The 20,762-nt window shown below is 48.3% G+C and overlaps 2 protein-coding genes and 1 long non-coding RNA gene across 4 annotated transcripts; 2 read left to right on the forward strand and 1 right to left on the reverse strand.

Annotated features, from left to right (window-relative positions):
* Positions 1–528: 528 nt before the first annotated feature.
* Positions 529–8,449, reverse strand: Ppt2 (palmitoyl-protein thioesterase 2). The gene is made up of 8 exons (XM_027921963.3): positions 8,143–8,449; positions 7,738–7,891; positions 7,195–7,290; positions 6,998–7,105; positions 6,328–6,411; positions 6,126–6,210; positions 1,556–1,610; positions 529–1,364 (listed from the first exon to the last, which is right to left on the reverse strand). Exons 1-8 carry the CDS (start codon positions 8,377–8,379, stop codon positions 1,221–1,223), a joined length of 963 nt encoding a protein of 320 aa, XP_027777764.1. The 5' UTR covers positions 8,380–8,449; the 3' UTR covers positions 529–1,220.
* LOC114080368 (uncharacterized) lies at positions 8,409–9,656 on the forward strand. Its single transcript, XR_003580601.2, has 2 exons — positions 8,409–8,673; positions 9,371–9,656. It is a non-coding gene; the product is annotated as an uncharacterized lncRNA (long non-coding RNA).
* Positions 9,657–10,914: 1,258 nt separating this feature from the next.
* On the forward strand, positions 10,915–14,472 carry Prrt1 (proline rich transmembrane protein 1). 2 transcript variants are annotated; one of them, XM_027921912.3, is made up of 4 exons: positions 10,915–11,087; positions 11,949–12,487; positions 13,088–13,273; positions 13,416–14,472. In XM_027921912.3, exons 1-4 carry the CDS (start codon positions 11,069–11,071, stop codon positions 13,590–13,592), a joined length of 921 nt encoding a protein of 306 aa, XP_027777713.1. In that variant the 5' UTR covers positions 10,915–11,068; the 3' UTR covers positions 13,593–14,472. The 2 variants fall into 2 exon arrangements, with proteins under 2 accessions (XP_027777713.1, XP_071470052.1); XM_071613951.1 differs by lacking the exon at positions 10,915–11,087 and having other exon boundaries at positions 11,468–12,487.
* The last annotated feature ends 6,290 nt before the right edge of the window (positions 14,473–20,762 follow it).

A 20,762-nucleotide genomic window follows, 5' to 3' on the forward strand; every position in this document is an offset into this window, starting at 1 on the left:
CAAGGAACTAAGGGGAAAAGTGCCCCCATCTCTTGATGACATTTGTTAGGGCTTGGGGGGCACAGAGTTGAGTCAGCCACCACCCTCCATGCCAGAGCAGACAGGGCCCTATTGTGTCAGCCAAAATTCCTTCTTTCAAGGAAAAGGAGGCTCATTGTATAGCCCCTCACCCAGCTCTGGCCTACAAAGGTCAAAAAGGGGTACAACAAATGCCCACCCTGACCCTCAGCCTCCTCGTCTAGCCTGGGGGGTGGCAGGCACATTCCACCCCTAAAACTGAGGCCCAAACCACTGGAGCCTAGGGTTCAGCCCCCTAATCCTAGGCTGGGACAGGAAGAGAATTGTCTTCAGCAGGAAAGAACCCGCAGAGAATCAGGAACCCACACAGAATGGGCATTGAGAAGACGGAAACACCAAGGGGGTCCCCACCCCAGCCCAAGCATCCGGGCACCCAGGCCCCAGGCTTTCCATTCCCACCCTCCTTGAGGAGCCTAGGTCCCCTTCACCTGGAAATAAGCCAAGCCACTCTGAGGAAATGGAACTTTATTTCCATAAATACAGGGGACATACCCATACAAGGGTAGTTAAAAGAGGGGCTGGGGCCTCAAAGAAATTAGGCTCCCAGGGATACCCCAACACTGATCCTAGGGACTGGGGGATCCCAAAACCTGAGATGGGCCTCGCAGGCCACAGATAGTCCCCAACACTGACATTTCAAGAACGGAACTGTCCCCATAGGGGAGCCTCAGAACCCCACTCATGGGTGTCCCTCTTGTGGGTGGGGAGGGCTGACAACAGGGAAGTTCAGAGGAAAAGGGAACATGGGGAGAACATAAGCTAAAAATGTCCTGAGTGGCCTGGAAGGAGACCCCTGTGGTGGGCAGGGGCTGGGTTCTCCTCCTGTACAGCCAGATACAGAGGAGCAACAGCAGCAGCAGGAGCAGCCACAAGTTAAAAACCTGGTTCTCATTTCCCAACCTCGGTCTTGGGAGAAAGGGAGAGCATGGAGCCACCCCCAAACTAGAAAACATGAGGTAGGGGGACCAGGACTTGTCATTCATGGAGGAGCAAAGGATGGGTGTTCTGGGAGCCCTGGTTGATGTGGGGGCAGTGTGAGAGCAATGAGGTGGTCATTGCCAATGCCAGAGCCTGACACCTGCTTTCCAAGGCCACCACTTGGTCTCTGGGCTGGGGAGTTCTGGCGACATCTGAGGACATCCTCAGGAGAGCCAAGGTTCAATGCAAGTCTCATAAAGAGTGCGGTTGGAATGCCAGGCCGTGTGGACGATCCCAGCCATTGGACACCTCACTATGGCCCCCCGAGCCAAGAGAGTCTTCAACCCAAAAGAATCCCGCAGATATACCTTCCAGGTAGGCCAAAGGGCGTGGAAACATGGAAGAAAGACACAAAAAGAGACAAAATTGAGTTACTGTTGGTGTCCTAGGCCCCCTCCCCATAGGGTGAACCCTTTAGCTCAGGAGTCAGTGGCAGGAAGGACTCCAGAATGAGTGGGACAGTGGACGAAGAGAGGGGGAGTAATCCCAAGGAGCTCACCAGTTGTTCCTCCATCTCCAAGACTGTCTCATTGGCATCATAGAAACCAAAGAAGCTACAAAGAGATTGAGGGTGGATATCAAAAACTGGAAATAATCAAGGTGGTCTAGGGTCCTTTAGGAACCTACAGCCTGCTGGGGAGACAATCAGCAGGAAGGACACTCAAAAAACTTAATTAGATATCACATACCTCATGCAGTAATGCCCTGAGGGTACTGCATCATTTCTGTAGAATTATCACTAGAAATGTATAACCTAAATCTCATCATGAGGAAATATCCAACAAACCCAAACTGAAGGACATTCCACAAAACAATTGGTCAATACACTTCAAAACTGTCAATGTCATGGACAAAGACTGAGGAACAATTCCAGATTAAAAGAGACTAAAGAGACATGACAACTAAATGTAACCCCCAGGCCTGAGTTTGAACTTGTATTGATTTTTTTTTCCCTATAAGGACAATTAGAACCAGGTGTGGTGGCGCATACCTGCAATCTCAGCTACGTGGGAGGCTGAGACAGGAGGACTGCAAATTTGAGTTAAGCTTGAGCAACTTATCAAGATCCTGTCTCAAAATTTGAGGGCCAGGGGTATAATTCAGTGGTAGAGTGCTTGTTCAGCATGTGCAAAGCCCTGGAGTCAATCCACAGCACCACAAAAAGTAAAACAAAAGTGAAATTTAAAAAGGTTTGAGGATGAGGCTGGGGTTGTGGCTCAGTGGTAGAGTGCTTACCTAGCACATGTGAGGCACTAGATTCAATCCTCACCACTACATAAGACTAAATAATAAAATAAAGATATGTGTCCATCTATATATGTAAAAATAAAAATTTTTAATTTTTTTTAAAGGTCTGAGGACAGCCAGGCATGGTGGTGAATGCCTGTAATCTCAGCCACTCAGGAAGCTGAGGAAGGAGGATTGTAAGTCTGAGGTCAACCTTAGTATGCCCTAAGTAACTCAGCAAGACCTTGTCTCTAAATAAAATATAAAAGGGCTGGGAATATGGTTCAGTGGTTAAGCACCTCTGAGTTCAATCCCCAATAACCACCCCCCTCCCCCAAAAAAATTACATTACTGTCTCTATTAATTTTCCACTTGAAAACTACTGTGGTTACATAAAAGAACATCCTGCTTATAGGAAATACAGCCTGACACACTAAAATATACAGATGTAAAGAGATATCATGTCTACAGAATACTCTCAAAGGGTTCACACAAAAAAATTGTTTTTTTGTAAATGTTGAATATATTTAAATATTAACATATATGCATAAATATACATATATTTAAGGGGACAGAGAAAATATGTTAATGTAAACATGGTAAAATGTTAACATTTGGGAAATTTAGGTGAAGAGTATACAAGCCAGGTGCAATGGCACAGGCCTGTAATTCCAGTGACTCAAGAGATTAAGGTAGGAGGATCACAAGTCTGAGGCTAGCCTCAGCAATTTAGAAAGACCCTGTCTCAAAAGAATTTAAAAAAAAAAAAAAGAAAGAAATGCTTTGTACTAACTTGGCTTCCTTCCTTCCATGCTGGGAATTAAACTTGGGGCCTTCCACATGCTAAGCAACCACTCTACCACTGAGCTACATCCTGCCCACCCTTTTCCTTTTCTTCTTTTTTTAAATTTTGAGATAGGTCTCAATAAGTTGCCCAGATTGGCCTCAAACTTGCAATCCTCCTGACTTAATGTCCTTGGTATGTGGGATACCATGCCATTACCATGCCTGGCTTTGTTTTTCTTAGGTGTAAAATTACTTCAAAATAAAATTTCTTTTAAAACAGTTTTTTTGTGTGATTCTCAGGATTAATTACACATTTTTAAATTAAAGAGTATTTAACTGTCATGGGCACTGAGTGGAACCTCACTGTGAATAACTTCACAAATGCTGAAAAAGTTCAGTGGACTGTGGGATCAGAGAAGGGACCATTACTTTAGTTTTTACAGCATCAACAAAACTTCCTGTGGTGCTCCTGGATGGGTATCCAGATAAAGGAAACAGCAAGAGCAAAGCCACAGAGACACAGCTGGGCACATGGGAAAGCTGGGCTGGAGGTCTGGGGGTCTGGGGGTTATATTGTAGAAGGTGTAAGAAAGTGGTAGGGACACACACACAGGCCTGAATTTGAACCCCAGTTCTGCCACACTCTCCCCATGTGTATGTCTCAGTATGTTACTTGTCCTCATTGTCCTATAAAGAATACCTCCTTTATCAAGAGGAAGTAAAACATTGTGATTAAAAGTCAGATAGCCTGGGCTGGGGCTGGGGCTCAGTGGTAGCGCACTTGCCTGGCATGTGTGAGGCACTGGGTTCGATTCTCAGCACCACGAAAAATATATAAAGGACTATCAACAACTAAACAAAAAAAAATTTAAAAAAAAAGATAGCCTGACCTCACCACTTACTAACACTATAAATGTAGGCAAGTTATTTAATCTCTTTGCCCTGTGTTTCCTTAAATGTCAAAAGAAGATAATAATAATAATAGGATTTTTTTTTCAAAGTACTGAGAATTGAACCCAGGGGCACTTCACCACTGAGCTTCATTCTCAGCCCATTTTTATTTTTTATTTTGAGACAGGGTCTTGCTAAGTTACTGAAGCTGGTCTCAAACTAGCACTCCTTCTGCCTCAGTCTCTCAAGTAGCTCAGATTACAGGTATGCACCACCACACCTGTTTGTTTATTTGTGTGTGTGGTACTGGAGATTGAACCCAGAGGCCTTCTATCACTGAGGCATACCCTCAGCCCTTTTTATTTATTTGAGAGAGAATTTTAACATTTTTTAGTTTTCGGCAGACACAACATCTTTGTTTGTATGTGGTGCTGAGGATCGAACCCTGGCTGCATGCATGCCAGGCGAGTGCGCTACCACTTGAGCCACATCCCCAGCCCCTCAGCCCTTTTTATTTTGGACTAAATTGTCAAGGTTGGCTTCAAACTTGTGATTCTCCTACCTTAGCCTCCTGAGTCACTGGGATTACAGGTATGTACTGCCTGGACTAAAATGGTAATTTTTACTACCTATTTTTTTTTTTCTGGTGCTTGTGATCAAACCCAGGTCCTGACACATGGTAGACAAGTGCTGTATCCCTGAACTGTATCCCCAACCTATTGTTATCTATATTTTATCACATACAAAAAAAGAAAAAGAGAATAAAGTAAGGCCTTACTTTAACCTGCAAAAACTCAACACAACTGGTCCTCACTACCTCTTTTTCTTCCTCTCATGAACTCTTCCTGCTCTTCCTATATCAGCCTCATTACTCACACCTGCCCCAGGCCCTCTGCAGGTGCTGCTTGGGTCTTCTTCCTCCTCTGTTATACAACTCCCTCTCTCACTTCCTTCTGCCTCTGCTCAAGTTGCAGCTCTTCCATTATGCCTTCTTTGAGCATTAAAACAGGCCCTAAGCATCCTCTGATGCCTCCCCTGCCTTCCTTTATTGCCACCTGACATATATATTTACATTTATTATCTAAATAAGTCTAGTCTAATTTACTTTCTCTACCCACTAGAATGTAAGCTACATAATAGCAGTGATTTCTTTTTTATTTACTGCTGCATTTCCAGAACCCAGAATAGCAGCTGGGCACATAGAATTCAATAAATATTTGTTAAGTAAGGTAACTCAGGTGACATTTCAGATCACTCATGATGACCTACAACAGAGACAATCACATAGTGCCATAGAGAGATGAGGCTGGAGGTGTTACAATAGTCTTGGTAAATAAAGTGCTGGTAGAAAATAATAAAATGGCACAGAACCACAAACATACATTGTACCAATGTTAACTTCCTGGTTGGTTGGTTGGTTGGTTTGAGATGGGGTCTCGCTGTGTTGCCCAGACTGGTCTCATACTCCTGGGCTCAGCTGATCCTCCTGCCTCAGCTTCCCGAGTGCTGGAACTACAGGCGCGTACCACCATGCCCAGCTTATTTCCTGGTTTTGATATTGTGCTTTAGTTTACCTAAGATATAACCATTGGGAAACTAGGTCAAGTGTACATAGGACCTATCTATACCATCTTTGGGACTTGCTGTGAATCCATAATGATTTCAAAATTAAAAGTTTTTTTTACAAGAACTGGGGGTGGCTGGGGTTGTGGCTTAGCGGTAGAGCGCTTGCCTATCATGTATGAGATGCTGGGTTCGATCTTCAGCACCACATAAAAATAAATAAATAAATAAATAAAGGTACTGTGTCCAATTGTGTCCAACTACAACTAAAAAAATTAAAAAAAAACTGGGGGTATAGCTCAGTGGTAGAGCACTTGCTTAGCAAGGGAAAAGGTCCAGGTTCAATCCTCACCACTGGGGGAAAAAAATCTACAAAGGGAGGTGAGTGGTAGAGGAAGTAAATTCAGCAAGACTTAGTGACGACTAGACATAGGGGTTAGAATAGGACTCCCAGGTTTTTACATTTGGGTAACAGAGTGATTGGTATAGGGGGTGGCACTAACTGAACAGTGAGAAGAAAAGCCAGTTCTAGGTAGGAGATAGAGATTGGTGAAGGTTGGATGTGTCTTTAGCCAATGTTCAGCTCACACATTCCTTATTACCTGGACTGCCAGGGAGTAATGACACCATCATCAGGACCCCCAATGAGCACCAGGCGACCCACACGAAGAAAGTTTTTCCTCCATGCTGCAGGGTGGGAAGAAGAGAGAGTGAGTTAGCCACAACCTGAGTCAGGCCAGGTTGGATAGAGGGATATAGGGGATCAAAGAAGCTAAGGAGATAGGTAGGAACATGGGATCTTACCAGTGGCGTTGGGATGGTCTCTTTCTCCATTGATCAAGGCCAAGAAGCTGCTGGCATTGAGGTACAAGTCATCATGGTGGGGGTCTGGGAGTAAACAACAGTTAGGAAGACAGAGAAGCAAAGAAGGGAGACAAGACCAAAGACTGGAAAACCAGTCAGGTGACTGTATTCATATTCAAGTTGGATAGCAATATAATAATTGTATACACAATAGAAAGCACTTATATCTAGCCACTACTATGAACCAGGTACTGTTCAATGTACATCACAGAAAAGTCTGGCTGATCTTTGTATCTTGTACTCTCTGAGGCAAGGTGACACACATGAAATATTTTGGTGGTGGTTTCCACCCCACCCCCCAGTTCTGGGGATTTAACCCCAGGGCACTCTATCACTGAGCTACATCCTCATCCCATTTATTTTTTATTTTGAGACAGGGTCACGCTAGTTTTCCAGGTTGGCCTCAAATTTTGCAGTCCTCCTACTTCACTCTTGCAAGTTGCTGGGATTATAGGTATGTGCTGCCACATACCCAGCCACATCAAACATTTTTGAATAGTGCCTCTTCAGATAATAAGTGCTCAGTGAACAGAAGTTACCACTATTTTTGTCATTGCTATTGGTTATGGTAATAACCATATTGGTATCCCTATTCAGTATCCCCACTCACCATGCCAGTAGTTGCAAATGGAGAATTCCTGACCCCAAGGGCTATAGCAGATCCGGTAGAGGTTAGACCGCATGGAGGTGGGAAATAGCCACTTCAAATAGTCTGTGTCTGGCAAAAGAATGGCAGTGCCAAGTGACCACAAACCTCTGTGCCTCCAAAACTTGGGGCCTTCTACACAGCCCACAGTGCCCACTCACCTCCATACTGTCCCATCTGTGGAGATGAGAGTGAGATGAAAGAATCCACATTGTGGTCATCCATGACAGAGAGCAGTGCCCGGCACACCAGACCCCCTATAGGCACAACACCAATATTGGGCAGGAAATGAAGGACAACAAGGTCAACAGCTCTTGTCTTTTGCCCCACACCCCACCATCACCACCATACTGAACATAAAGGAGATTGAGACTCAGAGAACAGACACACCCTGGGCCAAAAGGTCATGTGTCATGTAAGTGACAGAATTATAATCAAGGCTTCCCGACTCTTAACTCCAGGATACTTTCAACTGCCCCTATTAATCATGAAATCCAAGAATCATGGGTAATGGACAAAGTAAGGGCAGCAGTGCAGGGAGCCTCCCTCCCATCCAGGATACAGAGAGAGAAGACCCAGGTGCTGAGTTAAGTCAGAAAAGAAGGGCTCAGGCTAGGGCAATGTGGTTCAGCAATGTAGTGCTGAGGACACTAGGAAGTATCCCTCAGACACTGATCAGGAGTTGGGAATGGGTAATTGCCTACCCTGGGAGTAGCAGATGAGATGTACTCCTTCAGGGGCCTTTGCCATGATGGGAACCACAGCTTCTCGGAACCCTTGTACCTGTTCCCACAAAGGCCGTAAACTCTCTCTGCCATCGAAGAGATCGAGCACTGTCACCACAGTCCCAGGATGTGTCTGTGGGAAGGGACAATACAACCACTGGGGATGGACTATGAAGCCCCCACATACCTATCCCTGGCCACATCCACATGACTATTGTGCTTGCTAGAACCAGGGATTCCCGTCCCCCAATTATCCCCATGCCAGGATGGCAGGAACTGGCAGGCAGGAGACGTGGGGGTGGGGGGGTGGCTTTCAGCTACCCACTTCCTCCCCAGTCAAGGCAAACTCCGCCAATGTCCTCCACTGGGTGTCCCCGGACAGACCTCATTGATGTATTCCAGCAGGTGGCGGAAGCTGTATGAGCTGTCAAAGAGCCCGTGCACCACGATGACCGGCTTGTAGGAAGCGCTGTGGGACGCGGGGACTGCAGGCAGCAGCAGCTGCAGAAACGGCAACAGGAGCAGGACCCACACCGAGGGGAACCTTTGCCCCCAGAGCCCCAGCATGCTCCCGCCTAAGAAGGTAGAATGAGGGCCCATGAGGTAGATGACAACACCCATTACCTTCGGAACAGATGCCCAGCCATCAAGCCTCCCCCTCCTGCTCCCACACCAGGTCCTTTAGCCTACTTTGAACTTACTCCAGTTCTCCCCCGACGAACACACACCCCCACAGCGTTGACGCACCAACGCTCACCAGAAGTCCCGCCCCCAACTCCACGCTCAGGGACTTGGTCCCTAGGCCCAGGATCTTCTTTATGCAACCCCACCACCAGGCACAACCCGGCGTTCCACAGGACCCTGAACAGCAGCGTAGGCCCCCTGAAGAATGCAAACTCCCACCTGGCCTGGTCTGTAGGTCTCACTCAGCCAGATGTTTACTTCTCCCTAATCTGGAACCCAAGGGGGAGGGAAAGCGTGAGAGAAGAAAGCGCCAGGGGGATGACGGGTGGGAGGGGGGGAGGGCTGCTCGGGGTCGCGCAAAGCCGTCACGTCCGGGCTTTCCCTGGCAACCGTGCGAGCGTCCCCTGCAACAGAGGCAGGGGACCGGAGAGGCAATGGAACGTTCCAATGCACTCTGGAAGGTGGGGAGGAAATAGACGGAGCAACCCATTTAGACCAGTGGGGAGAAGCAGCAGCAAATGTATCCTGGGAATCGAAAGAAGGCCACTCCAGGCCCTGCAGCTCCCAGGGACCCAAGGGTTCGACTTCCCCTGCCTTGATTCGCTCGGCTTCCCAATCCACGCGTTTGGCTTCGCAGCTGAACACGAAGTTCTCGGTCCCCATGGGGCGGTGGGGGACGGACTGGGAAAAAGTATTTTGCGGTACGCTGGGTGAGTGGCCAGATGGAGTGACCGGCTGATGGCAGCCGATTCGCGCCCCTAGACGCCCGCCCGCCCCCGCCGCCCCAGGTCAGCGTCTTACAACTCTTCATCCTGAAGTGCATGTAGTACCCTTGTCTCCAGAGACGCGGAGAGTCCTCAAGGCCCCTCGAGCTAAGTGCAGCCTGGCCCAGTTTCTCCCGCCCTACTCTATCTACTTCCCTCCCAAGGAACAACCCACCCTTAAGGGGCGGAGGGCCTCTGGGGCTGCGCTGACTCACGCCTGGAAGATGCGGCTGCCTGGTCGTTGAACTTGAGCGACTCCACAATCCGGCCTTCCGAACTCTGTAGGCAGTTCCCGACCCAGACCCTACCACCCAATCCAGACTTCCGAGCTCCAGGCGCCTGCACCTCTCAACCTATTAGTGACCCCAACCCGATGCCCTAAAACCTGGGTTAGGGCCCTTATTTGTTTGAGCGTTTACTTAATTAAAGCGTTTCCCTTGAGAAAAGGTTCGTCGGCGTGTCTGAGCTTCTCCCTATTTCACAAGGTCTCTACTGGGTCTAAATTTGTTTCTCCCAATAAAACCAATGTACGCTCAGAAGTATGTAGAGTGAAGGACGAGGTGGGAGAAAAGTATTCGGGAGTAAGGCATTAGGGGCTCCCGCAAACACCTGAAAAACCAGAAGTACCAGGTAAGGCTATGATCTAAATCTGGGGCATGGGACTGGGGCGAGGCCTTCTTTACTGATCTCCTCTTGGACAGGGACCGGGAGGTACACAGCCCGAAAATGACTGCCTCAGACGGAGGCTGGGAAATTAATTAATCTTAAGTGGCGGGGGGGGGGACCACAATGATTTTTCTGGCCATGTTTCTGCAACAAGCCCAACTGGTGTAAATCTCCATAGACTGCCTTTCGTCATCCCTCCTCCCCACCCACTCGCTTCCAAGATGCAAAGAGCAAATAAAAAGAGCAATAATCGCTATGCCTTAGGTAGACCCTGGAGGCGGAGTTTCCTCCTGGCTGGTGTGTATGTGTGTGGGGGGTGGGGTTGTAGCTGAACGCTAACCTGCCTCAGAACTCCAAACACACCACCAACAAGCATACATTTCCAAACCGACCTGCCAGAAATGAGCAGTTAAGTCACCCCTTCCTGCTCCCAAACCATTTCAGCTCCTTAACCCTGGAAGAAGGTAGCTATGCATCCCCCTACTCCCATCTCTCTTCCTCCAGCCAGACGAGCTATCCTCAAATTACAGACCTGAGCCTCCTACTTTACTGCCGGGATCTCAGGTTCAGACTGTGTACCCTGGGAACTCTTCAGTCCATCTCACGTCTCAGCTTTGCACAATTCTCTCTCACACAAGATTATCTCTCCTAAAGAGAAACTAGGGCCAAGGATTTGGGAAAAGATGCTGGCACCTTGCAGGGAGCTGAGGGAAACTAAGAAGACCTGCCTGGGTGAACCAGATGTAAAGGGAACTTGGCACACTGAATCCAATGAGCACCTGCTGGCTTCCTCCCACAATATAATCACTACAGTGAGCCTTGGAGGGGGAGACTCTAGAGAGTTCTTTCTCCCTCCTTCCTTCCCTAAGTCCCACCCTCCTTGCCTGGTCTTGCCTCCTGTTTCCATGACAACTCCAAGGGAGCCTAAATTGGGGGCTTGAATGCCAGGGTGAGAGGAGGAGAGAGGTGGTCCAAGAACAGAGACGAGTTGGGGGACGTCTGAGGCTCTTCCCCCTCCCTTGCCTCGGTCCCTTTAAGCTCCCCCCCCTCCGCGTTCCCTCCGCCCCACGCCACAGTCTTCATCTCTCCATCTCTGTGCTGCTGCCGCTGGCTGCGCCATCCCGGACCCAGACTCCGGCGCCAGCCAGGGGCCACTGACTCCAGGGCAGGGACGCTGTCCCAGCCACACTGCAATCATGACATCGGAAAAGTCAGGTAAAAAATAAACAACAATAACAACCCCCTCCCTCCATCTTCTCCTCATCCTCCCCCTCCCTTGCCTTAACCCCCTTCCTTAGCCCTCCCTAGTGAGTGTTTCGGTTCCATTCCCCTTCTCTCCAGCTCTCTACACCCCCACCCCCTCCTCTATCTCCCACCCTTTTCTTCCTTTTCTCCTTCCAGTCTCAGCCTCTGCCCCTTGCCAACAACATGGGTAGGAGGGCAGGTTGAGAGGTTAAGGGAGGTAAAGAGAAGCTTAGCATCAGCCAGGTACTGCAGGGATAGCATCACTTGAAGTGACAGATGGACAGTCAGTGGCTCACTGGCATAGATATATCCAATGGGAAATATGGAGACATGATCAAATTGGGGTTGTCAAGGGAGTCAAATTCAAAAGACTCTTCTTTATGGGCACTAAAAAATGGCCCTGAGGTTCCCAGAGAGGCCAGGGCAGAGTGGAACATGTCATCCCACATGTGTGTATACAACTACTGAAGTAAGCACATGTGAACACAGTAATGCATGTTTACACATGTGCACCATAGGACTAGCTCAGGTAGGCCTGTCCAAAGGCAGCCATAGCTTAAAAGTAAGATTGTGTCTGTCTGTGGGTGAAAGCTGAGTGCGTATTGCTTAAAAAGAAGAGGAGGAGGGGAGAGTTGTGACCTCAAAACTAGATTGAAGGGGGGGAGGCAGATGGCCTAGATACAACCCCTCTCCTGACCCCCAAATGAGAGATGACTTCTTATCACCTCCCTCCTCCTCTCCCATTACCTATCTCCATCTCTGACTGTCTCCTTCTGATCTTATTGCTGTCTTCTCTCCCCACTTACCCTTTCCTTGGCTTACTGTCCCTAGGCCTCCCGGACTCAGTTCCACACACTTCTCCACCTCCATACAATGCTCCCCAGCCCCCTGCAGAACCTCCCGCCCCGCCCCCACAGGCAGCCCCCTCGTCGCACCATCACCATCACCACCACTACCACCAGTCTGGCACCGCCACCCTCCCGCGCTTAGGCGCAGGCGGCCTGGCCTCTTCCTCGGCCACAGCTCAACGCGGTCCCTCGTCCTCAGCCACACTACCCCGGCCCCCCCATCACGCCCCGCCTGGTCCGGCCGCCGGGGCTCCCCCACCCGGCTGCGCTACCTTGCCCCGCATGCCACCCGACCCTTACCTGCAGGAGACTCGCTTCGAGGGCCCACTTCCCCCGCCGCCGCCCGCCGCCGCTGCCCCACCCCCGCCGGCGCCTGCACCGACTGCTCAGGCTCCTGGCTTCGTGGTGCCCACGCACGCGGGGGCGGTGGGCACTTTGCCGCTGGGGGGCTACGTAGCGCCCGGCTACCCGCTGCAGCTGCAGCCCTGTACTGCTTACGTGCCGGTCTATCCGGTGGGCACGGTGAGTGAGGGAGCTGACTGGGGCCTGGGAAGAGGGGGGCACAGTGGAACAGCACTTGAAATTGGGGGCACACCAGGAACTGAGGTAATAGAGAAATAGAACCAGAAAACCAGGTTGTGTTCTGGGGACACATCCCAGAGAGAGAGAAGGGGCTAAGAAAAGGCTTGGAGGTGAAGGACCTGGGGGTCCGTTGGGGTCAGAGGTCAGGACCTGAGAGGGGGAACCGAGAGATCAAAAGGAAGTTTGAAAGAAGGAAACCCTCTGGAAGGAGGGAAAGAAATGAAACCTGGAAACCAAGGGGCATGAGGGAGGGGAGGCCAGGGAGGTGTCTGGAGGGAAGGAACAGGTCCCAAGTGAGGCCAGGACAGTGCCTGTGGTCCGTAGCTAGTGGAAGAATGCGGAGATATCCAAAATGATGCAATGAATGGAGGAGAGGAACCTAGGCGAAATTTATGGGTGTCCTACAAGGGCAGTGGTTAACCAGTTTCTTTGAGAAGCAACGGATAAGAATTGTGCTATTAAAACCGACTTGCCAGAGGCGGGACGCTGGTGGGTTGTAGCAAGGTCGGAGCAACATCCCTCCCAATTTTCCTTTTGCAGCCTTATGCAGGCGGGACCCCAGGGGGAACTGGAGTGACCTCCACTCTCCCCCCGCCGCCCCAAGGCCCAGGGCTGGCCCTGCTGGAGCCGAGGCGCCCGCCACACGACTATATGCCCATTGCAGTGCTGACCACCATCTGCTGCTTCTGGCCTACGGGCATTATCGCCATCTTCAAGGCAGTGCAGGTGTGGGGAGCCGGGGTTAGGTTTACGCCGTTATTCTTAGTTCTGGGAGTGTTGGGCCTTAAGGGGACCATATTAAAGGAAGGCTGGGGCATGCTAGAGAACAGCGACACTCTAACCGCGGTCCTCCACCCCTCCCCCGCAGGTGCGCACGGCCTTGGCCCGCGGAGACATGGTGTCTGCGGAGATCGCTTCACGCGAGGCTCGGAACTTCTCCTTCATCTCCCTGGCGGTGGGCATCGCAGCCATGGTGCTCTGTACTATCCTCACCGTAGTCATCATCATTGCCGCACAGCACCACGAAAACTACTGGGATCCCTAAAAACTCCCTCTGCCCAGCCCCACTCTGCGCCCCTCAACCTCCCAGACTCGTTCTGCAGTCAAGCTGCGGACCCAATAGGCGTCCCGCACACCCGCCTCTGGGGCAGCCGGACTTCCAAACATCCTAAACTCCACCTCCACGGAATCTCTGGCCTTGCGAGCACGCTCCTAATCCAGTTCCTCAGGAACCCCTACAAAACCCACAACCCCAGGGACGCTGCTTCCCGGGATCCCTGCTACAAGTCGGGCTCCAATACCCCATCCCATCAAAGTGCAGCGCCCCCAGCCGTGCTCCCTGTGCTCCCCAGCCTGGAATCTTGTCTCCAAAGTCCCACCTCCTTTATAGGCTCCACCCCAGCTCTGACAAAACCCCGCCTTCAGGTCGGCAGGCTCCGCCTTCTTTTCCGTCTCTACGGGGCGATTCAGTCAGGTGATTGGGTTTGTGGCTTTAGGCCTAGCCCACTGACAAACAGACTCTTCCCCTTTTTCTGGCCAGAGGGCTGCGACCCGGGATAGCCACGCCCCCACGCTCTCTCCCAATTTTTGCCAGTACAGTTTCGTTCTCCTCCACTTGATTCTCTTCATATTTCCCCCCAAATTCCAGAACTCTCCTTTAGTGATTTTTGGAATGTGATTTGGGAGATTTCTGGTTTAGGACCCTTCACCCAGAAGAAAAGCACCCATTCTCTGTAAATACTCCATTCCACTCATCTTATTCCTGGGCAGCCGGGCTGAAGGGAATCCCAGGATAAGAACCTCCCAATCCTGGGAGGACTCCGGCCCCCTCCCTGTTCCCGTTGGCGGTTCTTGCCTTGTTCTGATCTGTGTGTGCGTGTGTGTGAACTGAAAGACGATATTAAAGAGACTTACTGGATTTATCACCCGCAATTCCAAAGACTCTGGCACCACGAAGATTTTGCCCTTTGGATTTCCCTCTTCACGTCTCTCCATCTCTTCGGGACGGGGGTGGGGGGCGGACTGACAAAGACAAGTGAGAGGAGACAGACAAATATGTGGAACAGAGAATTGGTCCTTGGGTATCCGCCAGGGAAGATAACGGATGCCATTCTCTTCTCAATGGGTCTTGCTTTCCCCAAGGCCCCGTTTCCACTCCTTACTAGGCTGGGTTTAGGGCTTCCGAGAGGAAAGTTTTACAAGGAGACGCAGAGATCTAGCCTCAGAACTCCAAGAAGGCAGGAGGAAGGAAGGTGGCAGACCATGGTGAAGAAGTTGGTTGAGGATAGGGTAGGTAACAGGGGCAAGGAGGAGATGTTACCTGCCCATAATTGTTCCTGTGTGCTGGAGGGTGGCAAACAACTTGCATTAGAGCCCCACCTGAGGGGACAGGGGAAAGAAAGAATGCAGAGAGCTTTGGAAGCCCCAGAGAGGAGGTCAATAGTCTGGAGAATTACCTTCTGCTTTCCTGAAGTTAACCAGGAGGCCTCTGTGTTGGGATGCAGGGGAGACAGGAGTACTACAAGGAATGGGTTTAGTGTCTTTCATTGTACATCTGAGGACGGGTCCTACCCTAAGTCTGCATCCATGAAACATGCAGACACCATACAGCATGCTGGTGAGACACCTGTCTCGACAACAGGTGCAGCCCTGACTTCATGGAACTTACAATCTGTAAGGAAAGCCATGCACTGAGATCAGAGACATGGAAGGAGGAGGAGGTGGGGCATGGATATCATGGGTTCTCCTTGGGATAGTTCAGGTTTAATGTGTCTTCCTTTTTTGTATTGTGTTGTTGTTGTTGTTGTTTTGTTTTTGTTTTTTCCCCTGGTACTGGGAATCGAATCAGGGCTGCTCTGAGCTACATCCTGAAACTATTTTAAAATCTCATTTGAGACAGGATCTAAATTGCCCAGACTGCCCTTAAACTTGTGATCTTCCTGCCTTAGCCTTCCAAGTTGCTGTGGGCCATCATGTCTGTGTTAATGCGCCTTCCTTACCAAACTTCCTCAAAAAGGAGTCCATGTTTTCAATTTCCATTTCTTCATCCTCTAATCTTCTGTTTTTCTTGAACAGAGGAGTATTGCTATCAGAGATGTGTCTGTGTCATCTTTATTTCATACTATGTCTTGACTCCTCAAAATATTCTTTCACTCCTTGATCTACCAAAACTTCTCTCTCACATGACATCCAAAGACCAGAGTTTACCTGGACCAAAATCAATGGCATTTTCACAGAATCTGCCTCTCTGTACCCTCTCATACCTCTTTTCCTCCTCTTCTTCTGCCACCACTGCTGCTGCTCCTCCTCCTCCTCCTTCTTCTTCTGATTGGACCAGAGGTGCTTCATGCTGAGTAACATCTTCAGCCTTTCTTATTTTTTATTTTCAGACTTGGTCTCACTGAGTTTGTTAGGGTCTCCCTAAATTGCTGAGGCTGGCCTCAAATTTGTGATCCTCCTGCCTCAGCCTCCTGAGCCACTGGAATTACAGGTGTGCTCCATTGCACCCAGCTGGCCTTAAATTTAATGATACTCCTGCCTTAGCCTCCCAAGTAACCTGGATTACAGGCATGTATCACAGTGCCCAGGTTTCTTCTTGCTTTTTCTCCTCCGTTACCTAAGTGACCATGTGGATTTTTTTCTTCTCTGGGACTTTCCCTTAAAAGTTCATCCCATCAATATTGTTGGTGTGTGTTTGTTTTGGTGCTGAGGATTGAACCCAGGGCTTTAAGCTAAACACATGCTATTCCCCCAAGCTCCTCACCCCAGAGATTCCAATTCTAGCCATCATCTCTAACCAAATGCTGCTCCAACCTGTCCTGTACAAACATACATTCCTCCAATGTCTGGGGAACATAGTCACATGGACCATGCTGCTGGTCATCTAAACTCAACATGTTCCAAACCAAGTTGATGAAATGCCACCAAAAACCCCATCTCCTTTAATAGCATCATCTTGTCAATCACCCTTCCTTACCTGAAAACTTGCTGCCTTCATCATTCTCCTGCCTTACTTCTGGTGTGTTGTCAAGTTGAATAAATTCTACAGCCACAATATGTTTTGAATCCACTTTTCCCCAGTCCTTGCCAGAAACATTACCTCATCTAGGATCATCGCAACAGCTCCCCAGCATCTCTTCCTACTTCCTACATGTCTCTCTACTTCAAGTCTCTCTCAACTCTGCTATTAGATATAACTGCATTGCTCAACAGTCTTTTGAAAAGCTAGCACAGTGGCATATGCCTGTAGTCTCAGCTACTCAGGAGGCAGGAGGATGTCTTGAACCTGGGAGTTTGAGACCAGCCTGGGCAACATAGCAAGATCTCACCTCAAAAAAGTGGGGGAAGGGAGAGGGTGTAATTCAGTGGTAGAGTACTTACCTTGGGTGCCCAAGGCCCAGCAGTTCAAAATAATAATCATAGTCATAATTATATGTCCTGCATGATTGTGGATTGTTTATTCAATTATTTAGAAATTTTCAGTCTAGCCTTCAATTACTTCCATACTTAAAATCATTGAACTTTCTCTGTTCAACCTCATTTGCAACCAAAATGAATTATTCATCATTCCTACCCCCAGGTCTTTACCCAGCTGTACTCAAATCTTAGACTTCCTCCTCCAATCTCTATTATAAAACTAACTGCAGCTTGCCATGAGTTTCAGACCACCTCTAGACTTTTGCTTATCATGTTCTTCCCCCTTCACATCTGCCTCTCTACTTGGGGTCAAGATTTTCCTGCCTTCAAGGCCCAGATCAGTTTACCACCCCACCCCACCCCACCAGCAAAAAGGTCTCAGTCCTCTGGGCTGGATTAAAGCAGTGGGTCTCTCTCTCTCTCTCTCTCTCTCTCTCTCTCTCTCTCTCTCTCTCTCTCTCTCTCTCTCTCTTTCCTTCCCAGGGGTGATTAACCACTGAGCCACATCCCCAGGCCTTTTAAATATTTTATTTAGACACAGTGTCTCACTAAATTGCTTAAGGCTTCACTAAATTGCTGAGGCTGGCTTTGAACTCAGAATCCTCCCGCCTCAGCCTCCGGAGCTGCTGGGATTACAAGTGTGCACCACCCCACTCCTGTCTTAAAGAAGTGGATTTCTAAACAGAGCCCCAGGAACTCCTTGGAGCAATTCTTAGAGCCAGATTCACATTAGAATCATCTAGGGAGCATTTAAAAATCCCAAAGCTCACTAAACCAATTAAATCAGAATCTCTGGGGATGGGACTCAGGGTCTAGGCAAGTTGTTCACGCTGAAGCTGGCCTCCTACTTATGATCCTCTTCCCTGAGCCTCCCAATCTGGGATTACAGGAGTGCACCACCATGCCTGGTGACAGTTAGTAATAGTCTTTTAAAGACATCCCCAGATGACTCCAAAGGGCAGCCAGAGTCATCATGGGCTTCAAGTCATCTCAGGAACTACTTAGGAAGAGGGGAGAGGCCAAAACGTAGCTTGAGTCAAGGCAACTTTCTTTAGGAGAAAAGTATCTAGGTCTGAAACCCTCCCATTCTACCTGTTTTTGGTGGTATTGTTTTTTTGTTTGATTGGTTTTGGTACTGGGGATTGAACCCAGGGGTGCTTACCTACTGAGCCACATCCCAGCCATTTTTTATCATTATTAATTTTTATTTTGAAACAGAGTCTCCATAAGTTGTTGAGCCTAGCCTCAAAGTTGCAATTTTCCTGCCTCAGCCTCCTAAGCCACTTGAATTACAGGCATGCATCACCACACCCGAGCCCCACCTGTTTTTTTGATATATAACACACCTTATCTTGTGAACTACTCAAAGGCAGGAGCGAAATCTTGTTCATCTTTGATTTTCAGTTCCTCATCTGATAAAATCTGTTTTACTAATCTTAGAATGCAATTGCATTGAAAGTAATTAGGCAGAAGGAGAAATGAGTAAACATGACTTCTCCCAGATCTCTTCACCTCACCTAAACTCCTCCCTGGAGAGGAAATAAAAAATGGTATTCCAATTCGATTCTACTCCCACCTAACTTTAACTCTGTCTGCACATGAGGCCCTTTACTCTTGTACCCCTACTGACAGATTCCATCCTCCAGGAGAGAGTCTGACCCCCTTTCACATCTACTTGGGTGTTCTGATTCCCCCATGACTAGATTCTGGGTCAGCATTCCCATTCACTCATTGAGAATTTGGCACATATTGAATGTGGGTCCTGTAATCCAGTAATGTTCTGCATGCACGCAGCCGCTGAATTTGGCAGGTCGGATCTGATAGACAATAAAAACACTCTCTTGATATTAGATAGCATTTGTTTTATCAATAATATGAAAGCAAAAGCAAAGATGAGAGAGAAAGAGAAGAAAACACATCACCAGATCAGGGGAAACACCTGAGGTCAATTAGTTGGGGAGTCCCAGAGCAACTTTTCAAGGTCCCAACTGAGAACTTCTCAGGCAGAGCATCCTCTCCACTGCTGAGACTCCAAAGTCTTATTCCCAGTGGGGCTCTTTAAATACAACTAGAACAAAGAAACCTCTATTCTAACAACCTACATAAGCTAGTGATCTCCTCAAGGACACTTCAACCCCCAAGGACTGGAGAGATCCCTGAAGGGAGGGAATTTAGCCTTGAAATAAGTGAATATCTCTGAGTTGTCATGAGTAAGCCAGTCCCACCAATAATTCAGTATTCTATAGATGTTCCATCAAGGATGCGCAAAGTCACAGCAGGCACATGGACAGGGAGGATCTTTAATATTTTCCTTAACCTTAAGGAAAATATTAACTATTAGCTACTCAGAAGGCTGAGGCAGGAGGATCTCAAGTTTGAGGAGAGCATGGGCAACTTAAGGAGATTCTGTCTCAAGATAAATAAAAAAGGGCTAAGGTTGTAATTCCACGGTAGAGTGCTTGTGTAGAATGCATGAGGCCCTGGGTTCAATTATTATGGAAAATACAGGAAATCATGGCACTGGAAAGAGACACTCGGTGCTTGGAAATGTAGAGAGCAAGGTTTATTCTGTACCTGTGCAGGCTCAGAGGAGTCTTTTCCAAAGGCTTAGCACAGGCTTTTGTTCTCAGTATTAAGTACCAGGGATTGAACTCGGGGACACTTAACCCCGGAACCACATCCCCAGCTCTTTTTAATATTTTATATAGAGACAGGGTCTCACTAATTTGCTTAGGGCCTCATTAAATTGCTGAGGCTAGCTTGGAATTCATGATCCTCCTTCCTTAGCCTCCCAAGCCAATGGGATTATAGGCATGCGCCACCACGCTTGGCTGTTCTCAGTATCTTTTTTTTTTTTTTTTTTCCTCTCAGTATCTTTTATATAGTACACACTTTCCGGTCTCAAGACTATCTCACACAAGTAGCCTTGATCCCTTTTTCCCTCTTTCCAGGCAGCTCTGGTTCCTGCCACAGCTGCTGAGCAAGCATGATTACAGAAGCAGTAACTAGGAGGTTGCGGTTATTAACAGAGATAAAAAGAAAAGAAACATCTTAGGAAGGGGTTGCTGCTTCACAATCCCTACTACTACAAAAGAAAAAAATATTGGCACCTGGCTCATGGCTCACTGTCCTGTAACTCCACACTTTTTTTTTTTTTTTTGTGATGCTGGGGATTGAACCTAGGGTCACACTCATACCAAACAAATACTCTACCAAAGAGCTACATCCCCAGTCTCTCAGTCTCTCATTTCTTTTCTTTTTTCTTTCTTTCTTTTTCTTCTTCTTCTTCTTTTTTTTTTTTTTTTTGGTGGGAGGCAGGGCAGGGGATACCAGGGATTGAACTCAGGAGCCCTCGGCTACTGAGCCACATCCTCAGCCCTCATTTCATTATTTTTAATATCTTCAATATCCATGTAGATCATTCAGTTCTCTGGCCAATTCCTGACCTTCTTTGCCTCTGACAATCTGATTTTCCCTGCTCTCCACCATTCCCCTGTATCATACCTTCAACTTGGTTGCCACCAATAACAACCAAATTTCCAAAAATTTAATCCACAATTTTTTCATGCCAACCCCCAGTATCCCACTCAACCCTATCTGGACTTCCCATGCATTGAATCACTTTATGCATTACTTTTGTGTGGAGAAGAGATTGAACCAAGAGGAGCTCTACTACTGAGCTACATTCCTATATCCTCAGCCTCCCTTTTGTAAATTAGTTTGTTATAGTTATTGTAAGCAAAAATAACCAAAACAGTTTTAGCACCATAATGAAAGCACAAATAATTAAGATGGGAAC

The sequence above is a fragment of the Marmota flaviventris genome, chromosome 6, assembly GCF_047511675.1.
Source record: "Marmota flaviventris isolate mMarFla1 chromosome 6, mMarFla1.hap1, whole genome shotgun sequence".
NCBI classification, from domain to species: domain Eukaryota; kingdom Metazoa; phylum Chordata; class Mammalia; order Rodentia; family Sciuridae; genus Marmota; species Marmota flaviventris.